General features: G+C 65.0%; 1 protein-coding gene across 4 annotated transcripts in view; it reads right to left on the reverse strand.

The window, feature by feature from the left end:
• The window catches only part of LOC117639621 (protein couch potato-like), a 128,463-nt gene that overhangs the window by 19,272 nt on the left and 96,723 nt on the right, over positions 1-12,468 (reverse strand). For 3 of the 4 annotated variants that reach the window (XM_034375471.1, XM_034375468.1, XM_034375470.1), the window contains one exon: positions 2,918-2,977. The exons of the other annotated variant lie outside the window; for it this stretch is intronic. In XM_034375471.1, coding sequence (XP_034231362.1) covers positions 2,918-2,977 — 60 coding nt within the window. The remainder of the gene's footprint in view (positions 1-2,917; positions 2,978-12,468) is intronic. 4 annotated transcript variants of the gene reach the window in all.

The following is a 12,468-nucleotide window of genomic DNA, read 5'->3' on the forward strand; positions in this document are numbered from 1 at the left end:
AAAAGGGAGCAAAAAAGTGAGAAGTGGGACAGCGGTTTCGGAAAAGGAGCGCCGCACCGGCACGGCCAAGTAGTCGTGGTGCTCTGGAAGAGGGGGGGGGCAGTAATTACGATAATGGCGTGAGAAAGGAAGGGGCGCGCTGCCGCCCCGCCCCGCCCCGTGACATGTAGCGCCGCGTTACTCCGGGGCCTTTCACGGGGCGCTCCGCTCGCCCCGCCTCGCTCCACCCGCTTGGCGCTTGGCGCTCCGCGCTTGCTCGGGATGACGGCGCAGACGGAGCCCGGCCGACGGGGCAGTGTTGTCTGCCAAAGTGAGCGAGCACGGAGCAGGCGGAGCTCCGGCAGCGGGCGCAGCGCGCCTGAGACAGAGATGGCGAGAGATGGCCACCAAATCCATTAATTTGGCCATTGAATCCGCGGCCGCCATTGTGGCCCCAAAACAATGCCTTTGTCATGCTACTCCCTTATTAACGCCACGCCGCGCCGCCACGCCCCGAATCATCACTGTAAATCAAAACAGAGCCCCCCTTTCCTGGCCGGCCTGCTCCAGGTCTCTCTCCGTCTCTCTCTCCCCCGCAACGCGACGGCAGGGTCCACGCGAGTGCGAGAGAGACGGCGCGAGGTTCGGCATCAGCCTCCCAGTGCACGCCCCTCCGGAAATTATGAAAGCGAAGGCCCAAGTGGACGGAGAGGACGTCCCGGTGGAAACGAGAGCGCCCGTCCACCGGGGCGGGGCGGAGGGGGTCAAGGGTCGACGCACCGCCAGGGCGGGGCGGGGCGGGGCGTGGTCACCTGGCGCGACACCAGCGAACGCTCGCCTGCGAAAAACCCGGGGCGGAAAGAGAAGAGGAAAAGAGAAAAGCACTTTTGGTGGAAACCGCGACGTCGAAACGGAAGGGAAATTTAGGCCGGTGGGAAGACGACGCAGGCCGCAGGGGCCGCAGGACGCTGGGGAAGGCACGCCGCCGAGCGAGTGAGAGGAGATCGGAGTACTCTCCGGGGAGGCGACGCTGGCGCCAAGGACGCCGCCGACGGCGCCCTGCGGAACCCACCGGTATGGCGAACGTGGCCGAACGCACAACGCACAGCCAAGCACAGCCATCCATCAAGGTGTCCCTTTTAACGCACGCGGCGCGCCGCCCGACGCAGATTTCGCTCTAATGCTCCACAAAAAAATAAAACAAACAAAGAAGTCCTGTGATAGTGGCCGCAAGGGGCACACTCTCTGACACTCCCACATTCTAAAAAAAAATCAACTTCGATTCACCACAATTCTCTGTTTTACAGTGGGAAACCTTTAAGTGGAAAAGTAGGTTACTGGTAGGGACGGCCGCCCCACCGCGTCCACATATCCTTGGAGGGGTTCCTCTTCCAGACATAATGGACGTGCTCCATCCAAAACCTCACCTCAGCCGTGCAGAGCGTCCCTCTAACCCTGTTACCTCCCCTCCCCCCCCCCCTTCTCCTCGCCGGGGTCCTGCACACAAATTCAGCGGCCCCTGCCTGCCGTCTCCTCAGCTAGCTTCTCCCCCGGGACCCCCCTCCCCTGCAGGAGCCACTCTTGTTAGCTGCATCCCCCCGCCCGGCCTGGGCCCCGGCCTGGGCCCCGCGCGGCCGCAGCCGAGGGAGAGAGACAGAGAGAGACAGGGCGAGAAAAACGTCTGCCGAGGAGGAATCAACAGGATAGCGAGGCAAACGCTGCCAATACACACTGCCAAAATGCAGCGGGGGGTCGCCAGGGCGATGTCGCCCTTCTACAGTGTCGGAGCGACACCTGCCCGCCATGCCGACGGCGGGAGTTGAACCCGCGACGGTGACAGCCGCGCCGGGATGGCACTCCGGCCAAGGCGGCACGGCGTCGCTCCGTCCACTAATGCACATGAATAGGGCAGGCGTGGCGCTGCACTCTGCACTCGGACAGGCCACACGGTGCGACTGCTTCCGGGGGTCGTTTCCGTCGCTCTGTCTCCCTCGCACTCACGCGGCGCGCCGTTCGGGAGCGAGAGAGACAGCGCGACGGAAGCGACACCAGCCGCAGTCCGCACACGCGACACGCCGCGACAGACAGAGCTCGGCGAACTTCGCCTCTATTTCCCCCTTTTCTTTTTTTCCCGCAGTGACTCCGCTCCGCCACTCCGCGCGCCACTGCTCTCCGCCACTGCTAAAAGTGGCGTCGCGGCACTGGAACTGTCCCGTCCCGATTCCGACAGGCGGTGATTCCCCGTGACTCTCCGTCTCTCTCGCACTCGCGGGCCGCGCCGTGGGGGTGCGAGAGAGACGCACAGCCGTGTGACTCGTGACACGGCGCGAGCGAGACAGCGCGCTAAATAAAGGATGCATCCAAATGCGAGAAGCTGGTCACGTGTCGGCCGCCTGTCGGGCTGTCGACTGTCGGCGTCCTAGTGTCGGCGTATCATAGGGCATTAGCGCCTCGGCCTCGGGGTCACATGTTTAATGCAGCGGCCGCGCCGAGTCGCGTCGCAGCGCGGCCGGCCGGCCAGCCTGACAGCGGCCAGCATCCCAGCACAGGCCGTAGGCACGCCGCTTTTAAGTGCTCCAGCGCGGTGACGGTAGCCGGTGGCCGCCACTAGCGGCAGCACTCCGTGTCTCTCGCACACCTTCGATGCGCCTCACGCGCGCGAGAGAGACGAGTGAGCGGCGCGCGAGCGGCCAGGGGCAGAAGGGCAGCGCCGTGAGCCGAGTGCATGGGACTCGAACCGAGTGGCCCACGATTGCTCCCGTCGAACGCGTCGGCGCTCGAGCGCGACGAGCTGGCCTCCCGCTCGGCACGGGCGGATAGGGCGCCGGGCAGGCAGGCTGTCCCGTCGAACGCGCGCGCTCGGCGGCCTGCCTCCCCGGCACGGCGCTCGCCGCCGGCGTCCTGCCATGTACGGATGGCGGGGGGGGGGGGGCACTACGGGGCTGTCGGCCGCGGCCGCTCCCAGATCGGTCTCCATGCCCACTGACTTGCCACAAACCTGCAACAAGAGGAAAGCGATGTAGCAGAGGGAGCGGAGGGGGGACGGAACACATTCCTGCAAACGCACTGCAAAACGAGCGGCGGCGGTCGGCGCGCTGGGTCCCGAGGTGTGGCTGTGGGCGAAGGAAGGATGGAAGGGTGGGCCCCCCGCCCCGCGCCCCGCCCCGCCCCGCCCCGCCCCGCCCCGCCCCGGGGTCTGACAGGTGCAGAGAAATGGGCGGAGGAGACTTTAACTACCCTGGGGACTACATGTAAATTACATCAGTAGCCTGACACCCGTCCCCCCTCCCCACCCTGTGCTCCGGGCCCCGCGGGCCTCGCCAAAAGAAGACAAGTAAAAGGGGAAACCACACGTGAAGCGGGCGGCTGCCAGGACAATCCCAGCCGCGGCCAAGCACGCCACTTCCCACGACGGCGGGGCGGGGCGGGGTGGCCAAATGACGGACACCCGCCATTTTGGTCCGTCCGTGCGTCTTGCCGCCCCGCCCCGCCCCCTCCTCCGTCCTCGTCTCACTCCATTGCTCTGCGTGATATAACCACGCGGCCCGGGCTACATCCCAAAGTAGGGGGCGGTCCGCAGCGCGGCAGCGCGCCGAGCAGAATATCATTCTCACTGGTAAAACTCGACTCACGTTCCAGATTATACGTTCCACGCCACGGGCGCCAACCCTTTCGGCCGCCCCGCCCCGCCCCGCCCCGCCCCGCTGACACACTCCGGGAGAAATAATCACTCGGCCGCTCTGCAGACGGGCGTTGCCCTGCTGAGAAATATCCTGCAGTACTTGGGGCAGCCCGGCACGGCCGTCGGCCCGGCCGTCCAACGTTCATCGCGTTCCTGGAGGCGCTACACTGCGATCCCCGATCTCCACTTCCGGTCGGCCGGGCCGTTCATCGCGGCATCATTCCTCCACCAACTCGCTGCGCTGCTCTGCTCGCCCCGACAGCGTCTTATGAGCCGGCCGGATAGGCTAACCACGCCGCGGCTGTACAGCCAGTGTCGAGAGAGAGAAAGGGAGACAGCAGAAGGGATGGGATGGTTTTACAGGGAGAGTCGCTTCTCTCGCGTCGCGGTGCCGCATGTCTCACCGCCTGTCTGTCTGTCTGTCTGTCTGTCTGTCTGTCTGTCTGTCTGCCCGTCGGTGTGCAAAGTGCAGAGCTTCTGTCTGTCACAGACCGCACAAGCGCGCGTGTGTGTGTGTCACTCGGATGCACTCGCCGCGAGAGCGGCAGCAGCGCGGCGACGTCACGCACGTCACCGACGTCACCGCGGCCGATGACAGCGCTGTCACCGCGTCAGTGTCAAGCTTTCCGGAAGAAGTATCATACGCACAGGGCTGCGTCCGTCCGTCCGTCCGTCCGTCAGCGAGAGGACGACACACTGACGGGCGGGGCAGGCAGGCCTGACAACGCAAACCTGGACCTCTCCCGCTCTCCAGATGCTTTATTGCTTCCGTCAGGGGATGGCTGCAATGGCCCCGTCCACCCCTGTGTGTGTGTGTGTGTGTGTGTGTGTGTGTGTGTGTGTGTGTGGTATGTATGTGTGTGAGAGTGTGTGTGAAAGAAACCCGTAAACCACGAGAAAACCCGCCACCCCACACACCCCTGCCACTAGAATACTCGCGCCCCTCGCCAAAAGTGGCATGACGTTGAAGCAAAAAATTCAAAAATAAACACGACAAAAGAGACCGCGACGCTGGAATTAACCCACTGTAAGTAAGTGAGAGAAGGAAGGAGAGGGAGAGAGAGAGGGAGTGCATGCCGCGTCAAACCCGCCCCATTCCTGAGAACGTGACGTAGGCAATAACAGCGACGTTCTGCGGCACGGCCAGTTCGTGCGGCCCGTCGCATCGACACTGGAAGAAAGGGGGAGGGGGGGGGGCACGCCCTGGGAGCAGGCAGGCAGTCATAACTGTCATCTGCATGCATTGCCGACCGCGCTCCCAGATAAGAATATTTACTCGCTGCGAGCACTGCGCCCGGGCCGGGGCCTCGACGCGCCGTCTCTCTCGCGCCCCAGCGGCCCCAGCGGCGCGCCCCGAGAGAGCGAGAGAGACGGAGCGAGGAGCTTTGGTGGCGACTTAGCCGTGCCCCCCCCCCTCCCCAGTCCCCTTATTTCGGCCCGAGCTCGACCCGACTCCCTGACGGTCCTGATGGGGTTCCTGTTACTCTCGCTGTTTGCCATCGGCGCCGTGAGCTCGCCGCGGGCCGCGCCCTCGCCTAAGAGCAGAGCCCGCTGCAATTCCTCGAACAAACAAAAACAAAAGCCCGCGAAAAAGCAACAAAAACAGACCGAAAAACAGAAACGCGAGCGTATGCCGCGGCGAGCTTGTGAGGATTTCGCGATAAAGTATCATCGACCGCGGCGACCGCGGCTGCAGCGGGGCGACTCCGAAGCGGCGTTCGCTCTGTCTCTCTCGCACCGCCGCGGGGCTTGGCGCGGTGGTGCGAGAGAGACAGAGCGAGGGAATCGGTCCGCACGCTCGCGCTAGCCTCGCGCTAGGCTCTCGCCGCGGCCGGGCCATCGCCGAGGATTGCCCCGCAATTTGTCTCCCAGTAACGACAACTCGGAGCCCCGCCAGCCCCGCCAGCCCCGCCAGCGTTGAGGAGAATACGAAATCGCACTTAGTCACTTTGGCGTGCCGTACGATCCCAGGAAACTTCGCCCCCTGTACCAAGCGCGGCGCGGCTGGGCGTGGCGGGGCGTGGCGGGGCGTGGCGGGGGCGGGGCGTGGCGGGGCGTGGCGGGGCGGGGCGTGGCGGGGCGTGGCGGGGCGGGGCGGGGCGCCAGACACAACCAGGCCCTCACGGTACAAGTCTACCCCCTCCACAGTGTGACGCCGTTGGCACACACACGCACGCACACACACACACACAGATGAAAGCTGCTTAAACAGCTCCGCTTGCACTGCCACACGGTGAGCAACGCCCCCCCCCTCCCCAGTGCAATGCGATTATTTCCGCAGCGCGATTGATACTGTGCGGAAAGTTTAGCGAAGCACCTCGTGGAAAACGGGTGGGGGGAGGAGGAAGCAGAAATGACTGAAATCGTTCAAGTGGTGTCCTGCTTCGGATCGAATAGGCGATCGAGGGCGAGCTAGGCAGTGCTGCGGCGGTGGCTGGTGGAGGCCCTCGCCTACTGTCTAGGCTAGGCGCTCCTCAAGGTGGGGTCCCCTCCACGCCACTGCCGAAGCCAGCCGAGCCGAGCCGAGTGCAGCGGAGGGAGCGGCGAGTTAATATTGTCGTTTCACTGTTGATTCAATGCTGCGGAATGCGTGCCGTGGCGTGCCGAGTCGCGCCGTACCCAGCACGCCCGTGCCCACCATGGTGTCGCCTGGGACCTGGCGGAGCTGTCGCGGAGCGCCGCTGGGGACGACGCCGTCGCCGGGGGTCGTGGGGGAGAGAGGGTGGGAGAGAGAGAGAGAGAGAGAGGAGAGAGAGAGAGAGAGAGAGAGAGAGAGAGAGAGAGAGAGAGAGAGAGAGAGAAACGACGGCGACCGGGGGCGGTTAGGACGGCGGAGGCAAACTCGTTTGGAGCATGTTTGTCGTAGCCTTTAGAGCCGCACTCCGGCTCCATTTTTGCCCCGAGGAGCGCGAGGCGAGGCGAGGCGGCACGACGCGGCAGACTGATTCCGACCTGCTGTCTCTCTCGCACTCGCGGCGCGTCCCGTGGAGGTCCGCGCGAATCGTCAACTCGATTCCGTGCCGTGATGTCCGCTTCCTCTTCCGTCTCTCTCGCACCCCTACGGTCCGGCGACGCTCCATAAGTGGGAGGGGGACAGAGCGACAGAGCGGTCACCGGCTTCGCGTACTTGCCCGCGTGCCATCGGGACCATGTAATCGCGCGGTCCATTGTGAGACGGACCTCAAAGTGGACGGCATTTATGTAAGAACCGCGGCGGGCCGTGTGGGGGAGGGGGGCTCCGGATGAGCGCAGGGTCCCGGGCCGGGCCTGGCACGGCTCCCAATGAGCTCGTACCACCCCCACCCCCCGGCCCGCCGACATCCAGGAAGGCAAAACTGCACGTCAAAGAGGGGCCGCGTTGTTGGGGGTCTCCGCCACGGCGCGGGTGCACGGCCACGGCACTGCGAGACACGCGGACACGCAGAGGGCGGGGACCGGTCGGACCGGTACACTGGTACGGCCAGGTCTGGGCCAGGTCTGGGCCAGGTGCCCCGTCGTCCGACCTTCCCCGACCTTCATCCCTTGGAGGGTCGGCCCGAACGGTGTCGCGAAGTCACCGTGCCACCGAGTCAGCGGGCCGGCAACGCAACGCGGCCCGACTTTTAAAAGGACCCTTGTTGGGCGGGGCCCACAGTGGGCCAGAAGACCGGCGGAGGCGGCCAAAACTCTAGACGCGTTTGGAGCTCCAGAGTCGCTAAACGGGACTCGAACCGAACGTGTGACCCCACCAATGGACTGCTCTCCAAACGAGGAATCCATTGGTGGGGTCACACGTTCGGTTCGAGCCCTGTACAGTGGCGCTCCAACTCACCCGGCGCTCCTCTTTAGTTCCGGCGGCCGCCATGTCGGAATAATAACAATGATGACAATAATTGGCGTCTCACTGAAATTGGCCGGCCTGGCTGTTTCCAGTGCCCCCGCTACCTGGCTCCCCCATTACGCCGCGGCGTCCCGTCTCCGAGGCCGGCCTGGCCTGGCCCTGCCCTGCCCGCCAGCCGAGCCGAGCCGCGTCACTAGACGCCCCGCTAACGATCGCCAATAATTAATGAATTAATGCCCCGCCTCGAGTTGAACACGACAACGTCCAATGCGCCAGCGTGCGCCAGAGACCCACTTTCTGTCGGACTCATCATTTTTTCAGTGCCGCGACGTCGGCCCGCCTGTCTGTCACGTCACTGGTGTTCCAGGAATGTCACACGTCACGTTGGTCGGGACAAGAATCCAGAGCCAATTCGGTCAATTCGGCGGCCTTGGCGGCTCGCATTCAAACAGACACGGTTCACCGTTCAATGACGAATGTTTCACGTCACACTTCTTGATACACAACAGTGTACACGCCTGCCAGGGGCAGAAGCGTTTCGTGTCGCTCTGTCTCTCTCGCGCCCCTGCCGGGCGCCCCATGAGTGCGACAGAGACAGAGTGACCCGACACCGACCGCGCGCGATTCAATTATTGGACAACACACTGGCAGCTCGCTGGCAGTGCAGGGCGCCTTTCACGCTGCAAATTAACCGAACACGTTCACTCCGTTTTCGTTGGTTCGGATCCCGTGACGCGATTAAGCAAACATGACTTTCCTTTCCGCTCCGAAACACCGGACGGACCGCAAAACTGGCAATCGGGACGACACGCCACTCGCGGCGTCTCTGTCGCACTCGCGGGGCGTCCCCGAGGAGTGCGAGAGAGACAGCGCAGGGACCGCCGTGGCGCACGTGCATTAAAACGACTCGTGACAAGGTTTGAATTTCCATCGGTATCCCCCAACGGGCACTCGTCTCTCTCGCTCTCACAGGGCGCCGCACAGGGGTGCGAGAGAGACAGAGCGACGCAAGCCAAACACACATTCCGAGCCATTTCCGAAAGGGCAACAAATGCCGCCTGCGCGCCGCGTGCCCGCCTCCTTCAGGCAGTGCCGTGCCGTGCCGCCTGTTTGCCGGCAAAATTAAATATTAGCTTTCGGCTGGGAATGCTCATCATCTCCAATAGCATTCGCACGCCCAACTTTTCCATCTCTGTTTGCCCTGAGGGGCCGTGCCGGGCCGCGCCGCCGCACCGCGCTGGAGTCTCCAGTCGCTGGAGCCAGGCGGCCCGGCACGGCCCGGCAGCCAAGGCACTGGCCGCGGAAAAATGAAGCTGCATTAGGCTAAACAGGGCTGCCCGGGCCGTACCGTCACAGAGCGAATCGCGCCGAGAGAGAGAGAGGAGAGAGGGAAAGAGAGGATAGGAAAGGAGAGGAGAGAAGAGCGAGGCGAGAGAGAGAGAGAGAGAGGGAGAGAGAGAGAGAGAGAGAGAGAGAGAGAGAGAGAGAGAGAGAGAGAGAGAGAGAGAGAGAGAAGGGTTGAAGGGTTAAGGGTGCAGCCAGTTTAACTTTGCTCGGTTTCCCCCGTTGTCTCTCCAGACAATGACCAGCGGGGCGGCACAGACTACACCGGGTACACCAACCGCAGCGCGCCGCCACCTCCAGACCCCAACGGCAAACGAGTGCTGCTTCTCGCCCCGTCTCTCTCGCACGCGCCCGAGAGTCCCAGAGTGCGAGAGAGACGGAGCGTGTCCAGACGGGTCGCCGCGGGGCGTTGATGAGGGATCATCGGGATGATCCGGGGCGCGGCGGCGCGGCGCGGAGTTCCGCCTTGCTGGCCGAACTAGCGAGACGAGACGAGTCAGACGCATCGACGGGGCGGGGCGGGGCGGGGACGTCAACCAGCATGCCGGGTTGTTGGTCTCAGCGCAAAAGTCTTTGTCTCGAATCAAGCAGGCGCCCCTCCACTGCCTAACATAATAACAAACTTCCTGCCTGTGCGGCTGCGCGGCTGCGAGGCAGAGAGTGAATGCTGGCGAACGTTACGCCAGATTGAGAGACGGGCACGACGGGGTGGAGTGGAGTAATGAACTTCGTACAACGATTGTCACCGAAGCGGCGTCGGCGGCGTGTGGGCCCCGGCGGGGCTCGGCGGGGCCCTGGCGGGGCGCGGGAGGCGGAGGGGAACTGCTGAATAATTAATACAAATGGATCGCACACAGTGCGCCCAGCAGACGCGTCGTCTTTTTGTGTGCGCCCCGTTTTTATCTATTTTCGTTCCCGACAGTGTAGCAGGCTCCATTACCGCCCTTCGGCCCGATGCCAATTAAGGCTAACTTGTTAGTTTGGCTCCGGATTTGCATCGGGCCGCGCGAAAGAGCGACGAGGACAAAGCGAATGCGCAGACGGACAGACGGCGACGCGGAGACAGAGAACCTGGAGGAGAGAGAGAGAGAGAGAGACGTGGGCGCTCCCCAAGGCGACGTCTCCCTGCGGCTGTAGTTTGCACTCCTCGTTTCTAAACTTCCGAAGCAGGGCGAGCAGGGCGGAGCACGTGGGACACCAGTAGGGGGAGGGGGAGGGGCGGGCACACTGCCAGCAAGGAATACATTGGCAACACGTTACCCTTGACGCCTTAATATCGAGGCCCGCGACGACGTGGCCAGAGTGACGCCCTCCCCCCCCCTTCCCCGGTCGCAGCGCCCCCCGCCCCCCCGCCGCCCCCGCCCCGCCGCCCCCGCCGCCCCCGCCGGCCGCGTACAATGCACGCCCTCAGCCGGAAACGGGCGCATTTCGAGTGGAAAACGATGCCCCTGCAGCCGCGATAACCCGCGAACCGGGCGCCGCCGAGCCGAGCCAAGCCAAGCAGACCGGCCGGGCCACCGGGACCCTCGCAAACCGCAAGCAGACGCCACCGGCGCCACCGCCGCGGAAACGGTCTGTCGGACTCTCTCGCACTCAGAGTGTGTAGAGAGAGAGTGTTCGGACGCAGCCCACCCCTCCCGTCGCAGGGAAGTAATTCTTGTCACGCAGTTTTTCGCACGTGTGGGACACAGAGGAGCTACTCACGGCTTCGGCAGCGAGGCGCCGCGGTGGCCGAGCGCGCTGGCGCGTGGGTCGCGGGGCCAAAGGTCACGGGTTCGCGTCCCGGCGGCGGCGGGCACTTGTGGCAGAGTGAGCGAAACGAGGCTGACGCTCTGGCTGACGCCAGCGCCGCCACTGTAGTGTGGGAGGGCCGGCCGCGCGGGGGAGGAGAAAGAGAGGGGGCGGGGGAGGCCGCGCCTGACCCGCAGAGTGCTGCCGGGGAAATGTCTCTCTCGCAGGCGGGAAATCAATGGTCGGATTTATACGGTGCGAACCGTTACTTCCCGGCCGCGAGCCGCCACACTGCGAGGACGCCGAGCCCCGTTTGGGGCCCTGGCGGCCCTGGCGGCCCCGGCGGGGGCGCTGGCTCGGAACGAGGGGGGAGTGGAGACGACTTGTTCTTCCAGTGGCTGTGTCAGCGGGCGGCGATGTCCCACACCCCGCCCCGCCCCGGCAGACACGAGAACCGATTTGGCGTTTCGCGCCTGGCACGGCCAAGGCACGCCAAGGCACGCCAGGGCCCCGCCATCCCCGTCAAGCCAGACACCTGTCGATGGCAAGCCGATGGCACGGCGACGCCACGCCGCGAGGCAGTGAGACAGCGCGGCGGCGTGGCAGCCTTCACGACTTCTGCGGACTGATTCCGAGAGTCGCTGTCTCTCTCGCACCCAGACGGGACGCCCCCCCGGTGCGGGGGAAAAAGGGACAAGCGGCGGAAACGACACTGGGAATCAGTGTGCTGGCGGCTCCGCGCGCGGTCACGCAAAGAGAGCAAGGGTGGTCCCACAATGGCGAGAGCAGGAGCGAGAGAGAGAGAGAGAGAGAGAGAGAGAGAGAGAGAGAGAGAGAGAGAGAGAGAGAGAGCGGGGTAGTCCGCAATGGGCCTGCAGGTAGCACCGGAAGGCGACCCCGGCGCGCCCCAGCCGCGTCACTACCCCACGCACACGAGCGAGGGCCAGTGGCGGGGGCAGCGGCGTGGGGTATCGCCGCGTCTCCACCCTTCCGGCCCGCCCGTCCGCGCCCGTCAGCCCGGCCGGCCGGCCAAACGACTTCCGTGTTCCGTGTTCCGCGATCCGTGTTTCGCACGGTGGCGCGGCCAGCCGGCCGTAAGCAGCCGTAACAAACCGGCCAGGTGCGGAGCGGCGCGTCAAAGAGCAGCGAGGTGAAAATTAATTTGAGGATGACTATGCATAAAAGCCGCCCCCTGCCACCCCGCCGCGCCCCGCCCGTCCGGGAAGTGTATTCGCAGAATAGAAGACGGAGGGACAGACAGCGTGAATCAAGGCGCGGCGCGGGGCGTAAATCTTGGGCAACATCGCCGCCCCGACTGGCTGCCTGGCTGCTCGGCCTGGCTGCTCGGCCTGGTGCTCGGCCTGGCTGCTCGGGCGCTGTGGCTGCTCGGCCTGGCTGCTCGGCCTGGCTGCTCGGCCTGGCTGCTCGCCGCCTCGGCTGCTCGGCCTGGCTGCTCGGCCTGGCTGCTCGGCCTGGCTGCCGGGCGGACGGCCAGCGCGCCAGCACACTGGCTAACGTCGCGCAGGTAGGCGGCCACGGCCACGGCCGGCAGACTTCACCCCAAAAGCCAGGGAGTCGAGTCGAGGGAGCGGCGCAGCGAAAGAAACTTAGAATATGGATGATATGTATAGTCTGGGACTGGCCGCCGCGCCGCACCGCGCCGCACCCCGGCCCCAATCCTGCGGGATCCCGCCCCGCCCCGCCCCGCCCCCCCCGCCCCGCCCCCCCGCCCCGCCCCGCCCCGCCCCCCCCCGCCCGCCCGCCCCGCCCGTTGCCCGCATTCAATATTTCGTGGGGGCTTTGCGAGAGGGTTCGCTGTTCGCCTGTGATCTCCCCGGCCGCCCGCCGCGCCTGGCAACACGCGGGCCAAAGGACAAGTTGACAACCGCAGGCTCATTCTCGGAAGTCCTTC

This window comes from Thrips palmi, unplaced genomic scaffold, assembly GCF_012932325.1.
Source record: "Thrips palmi isolate BJ-2018 unplaced genomic scaffold, TpBJ-2018v1 HiC_scaffold_11, whole genome shotgun sequence".
Lineage (NCBI taxonomy): Eukaryota > Metazoa > Arthropoda > Insecta > Thysanoptera > Thripidae > Thrips > Thrips palmi.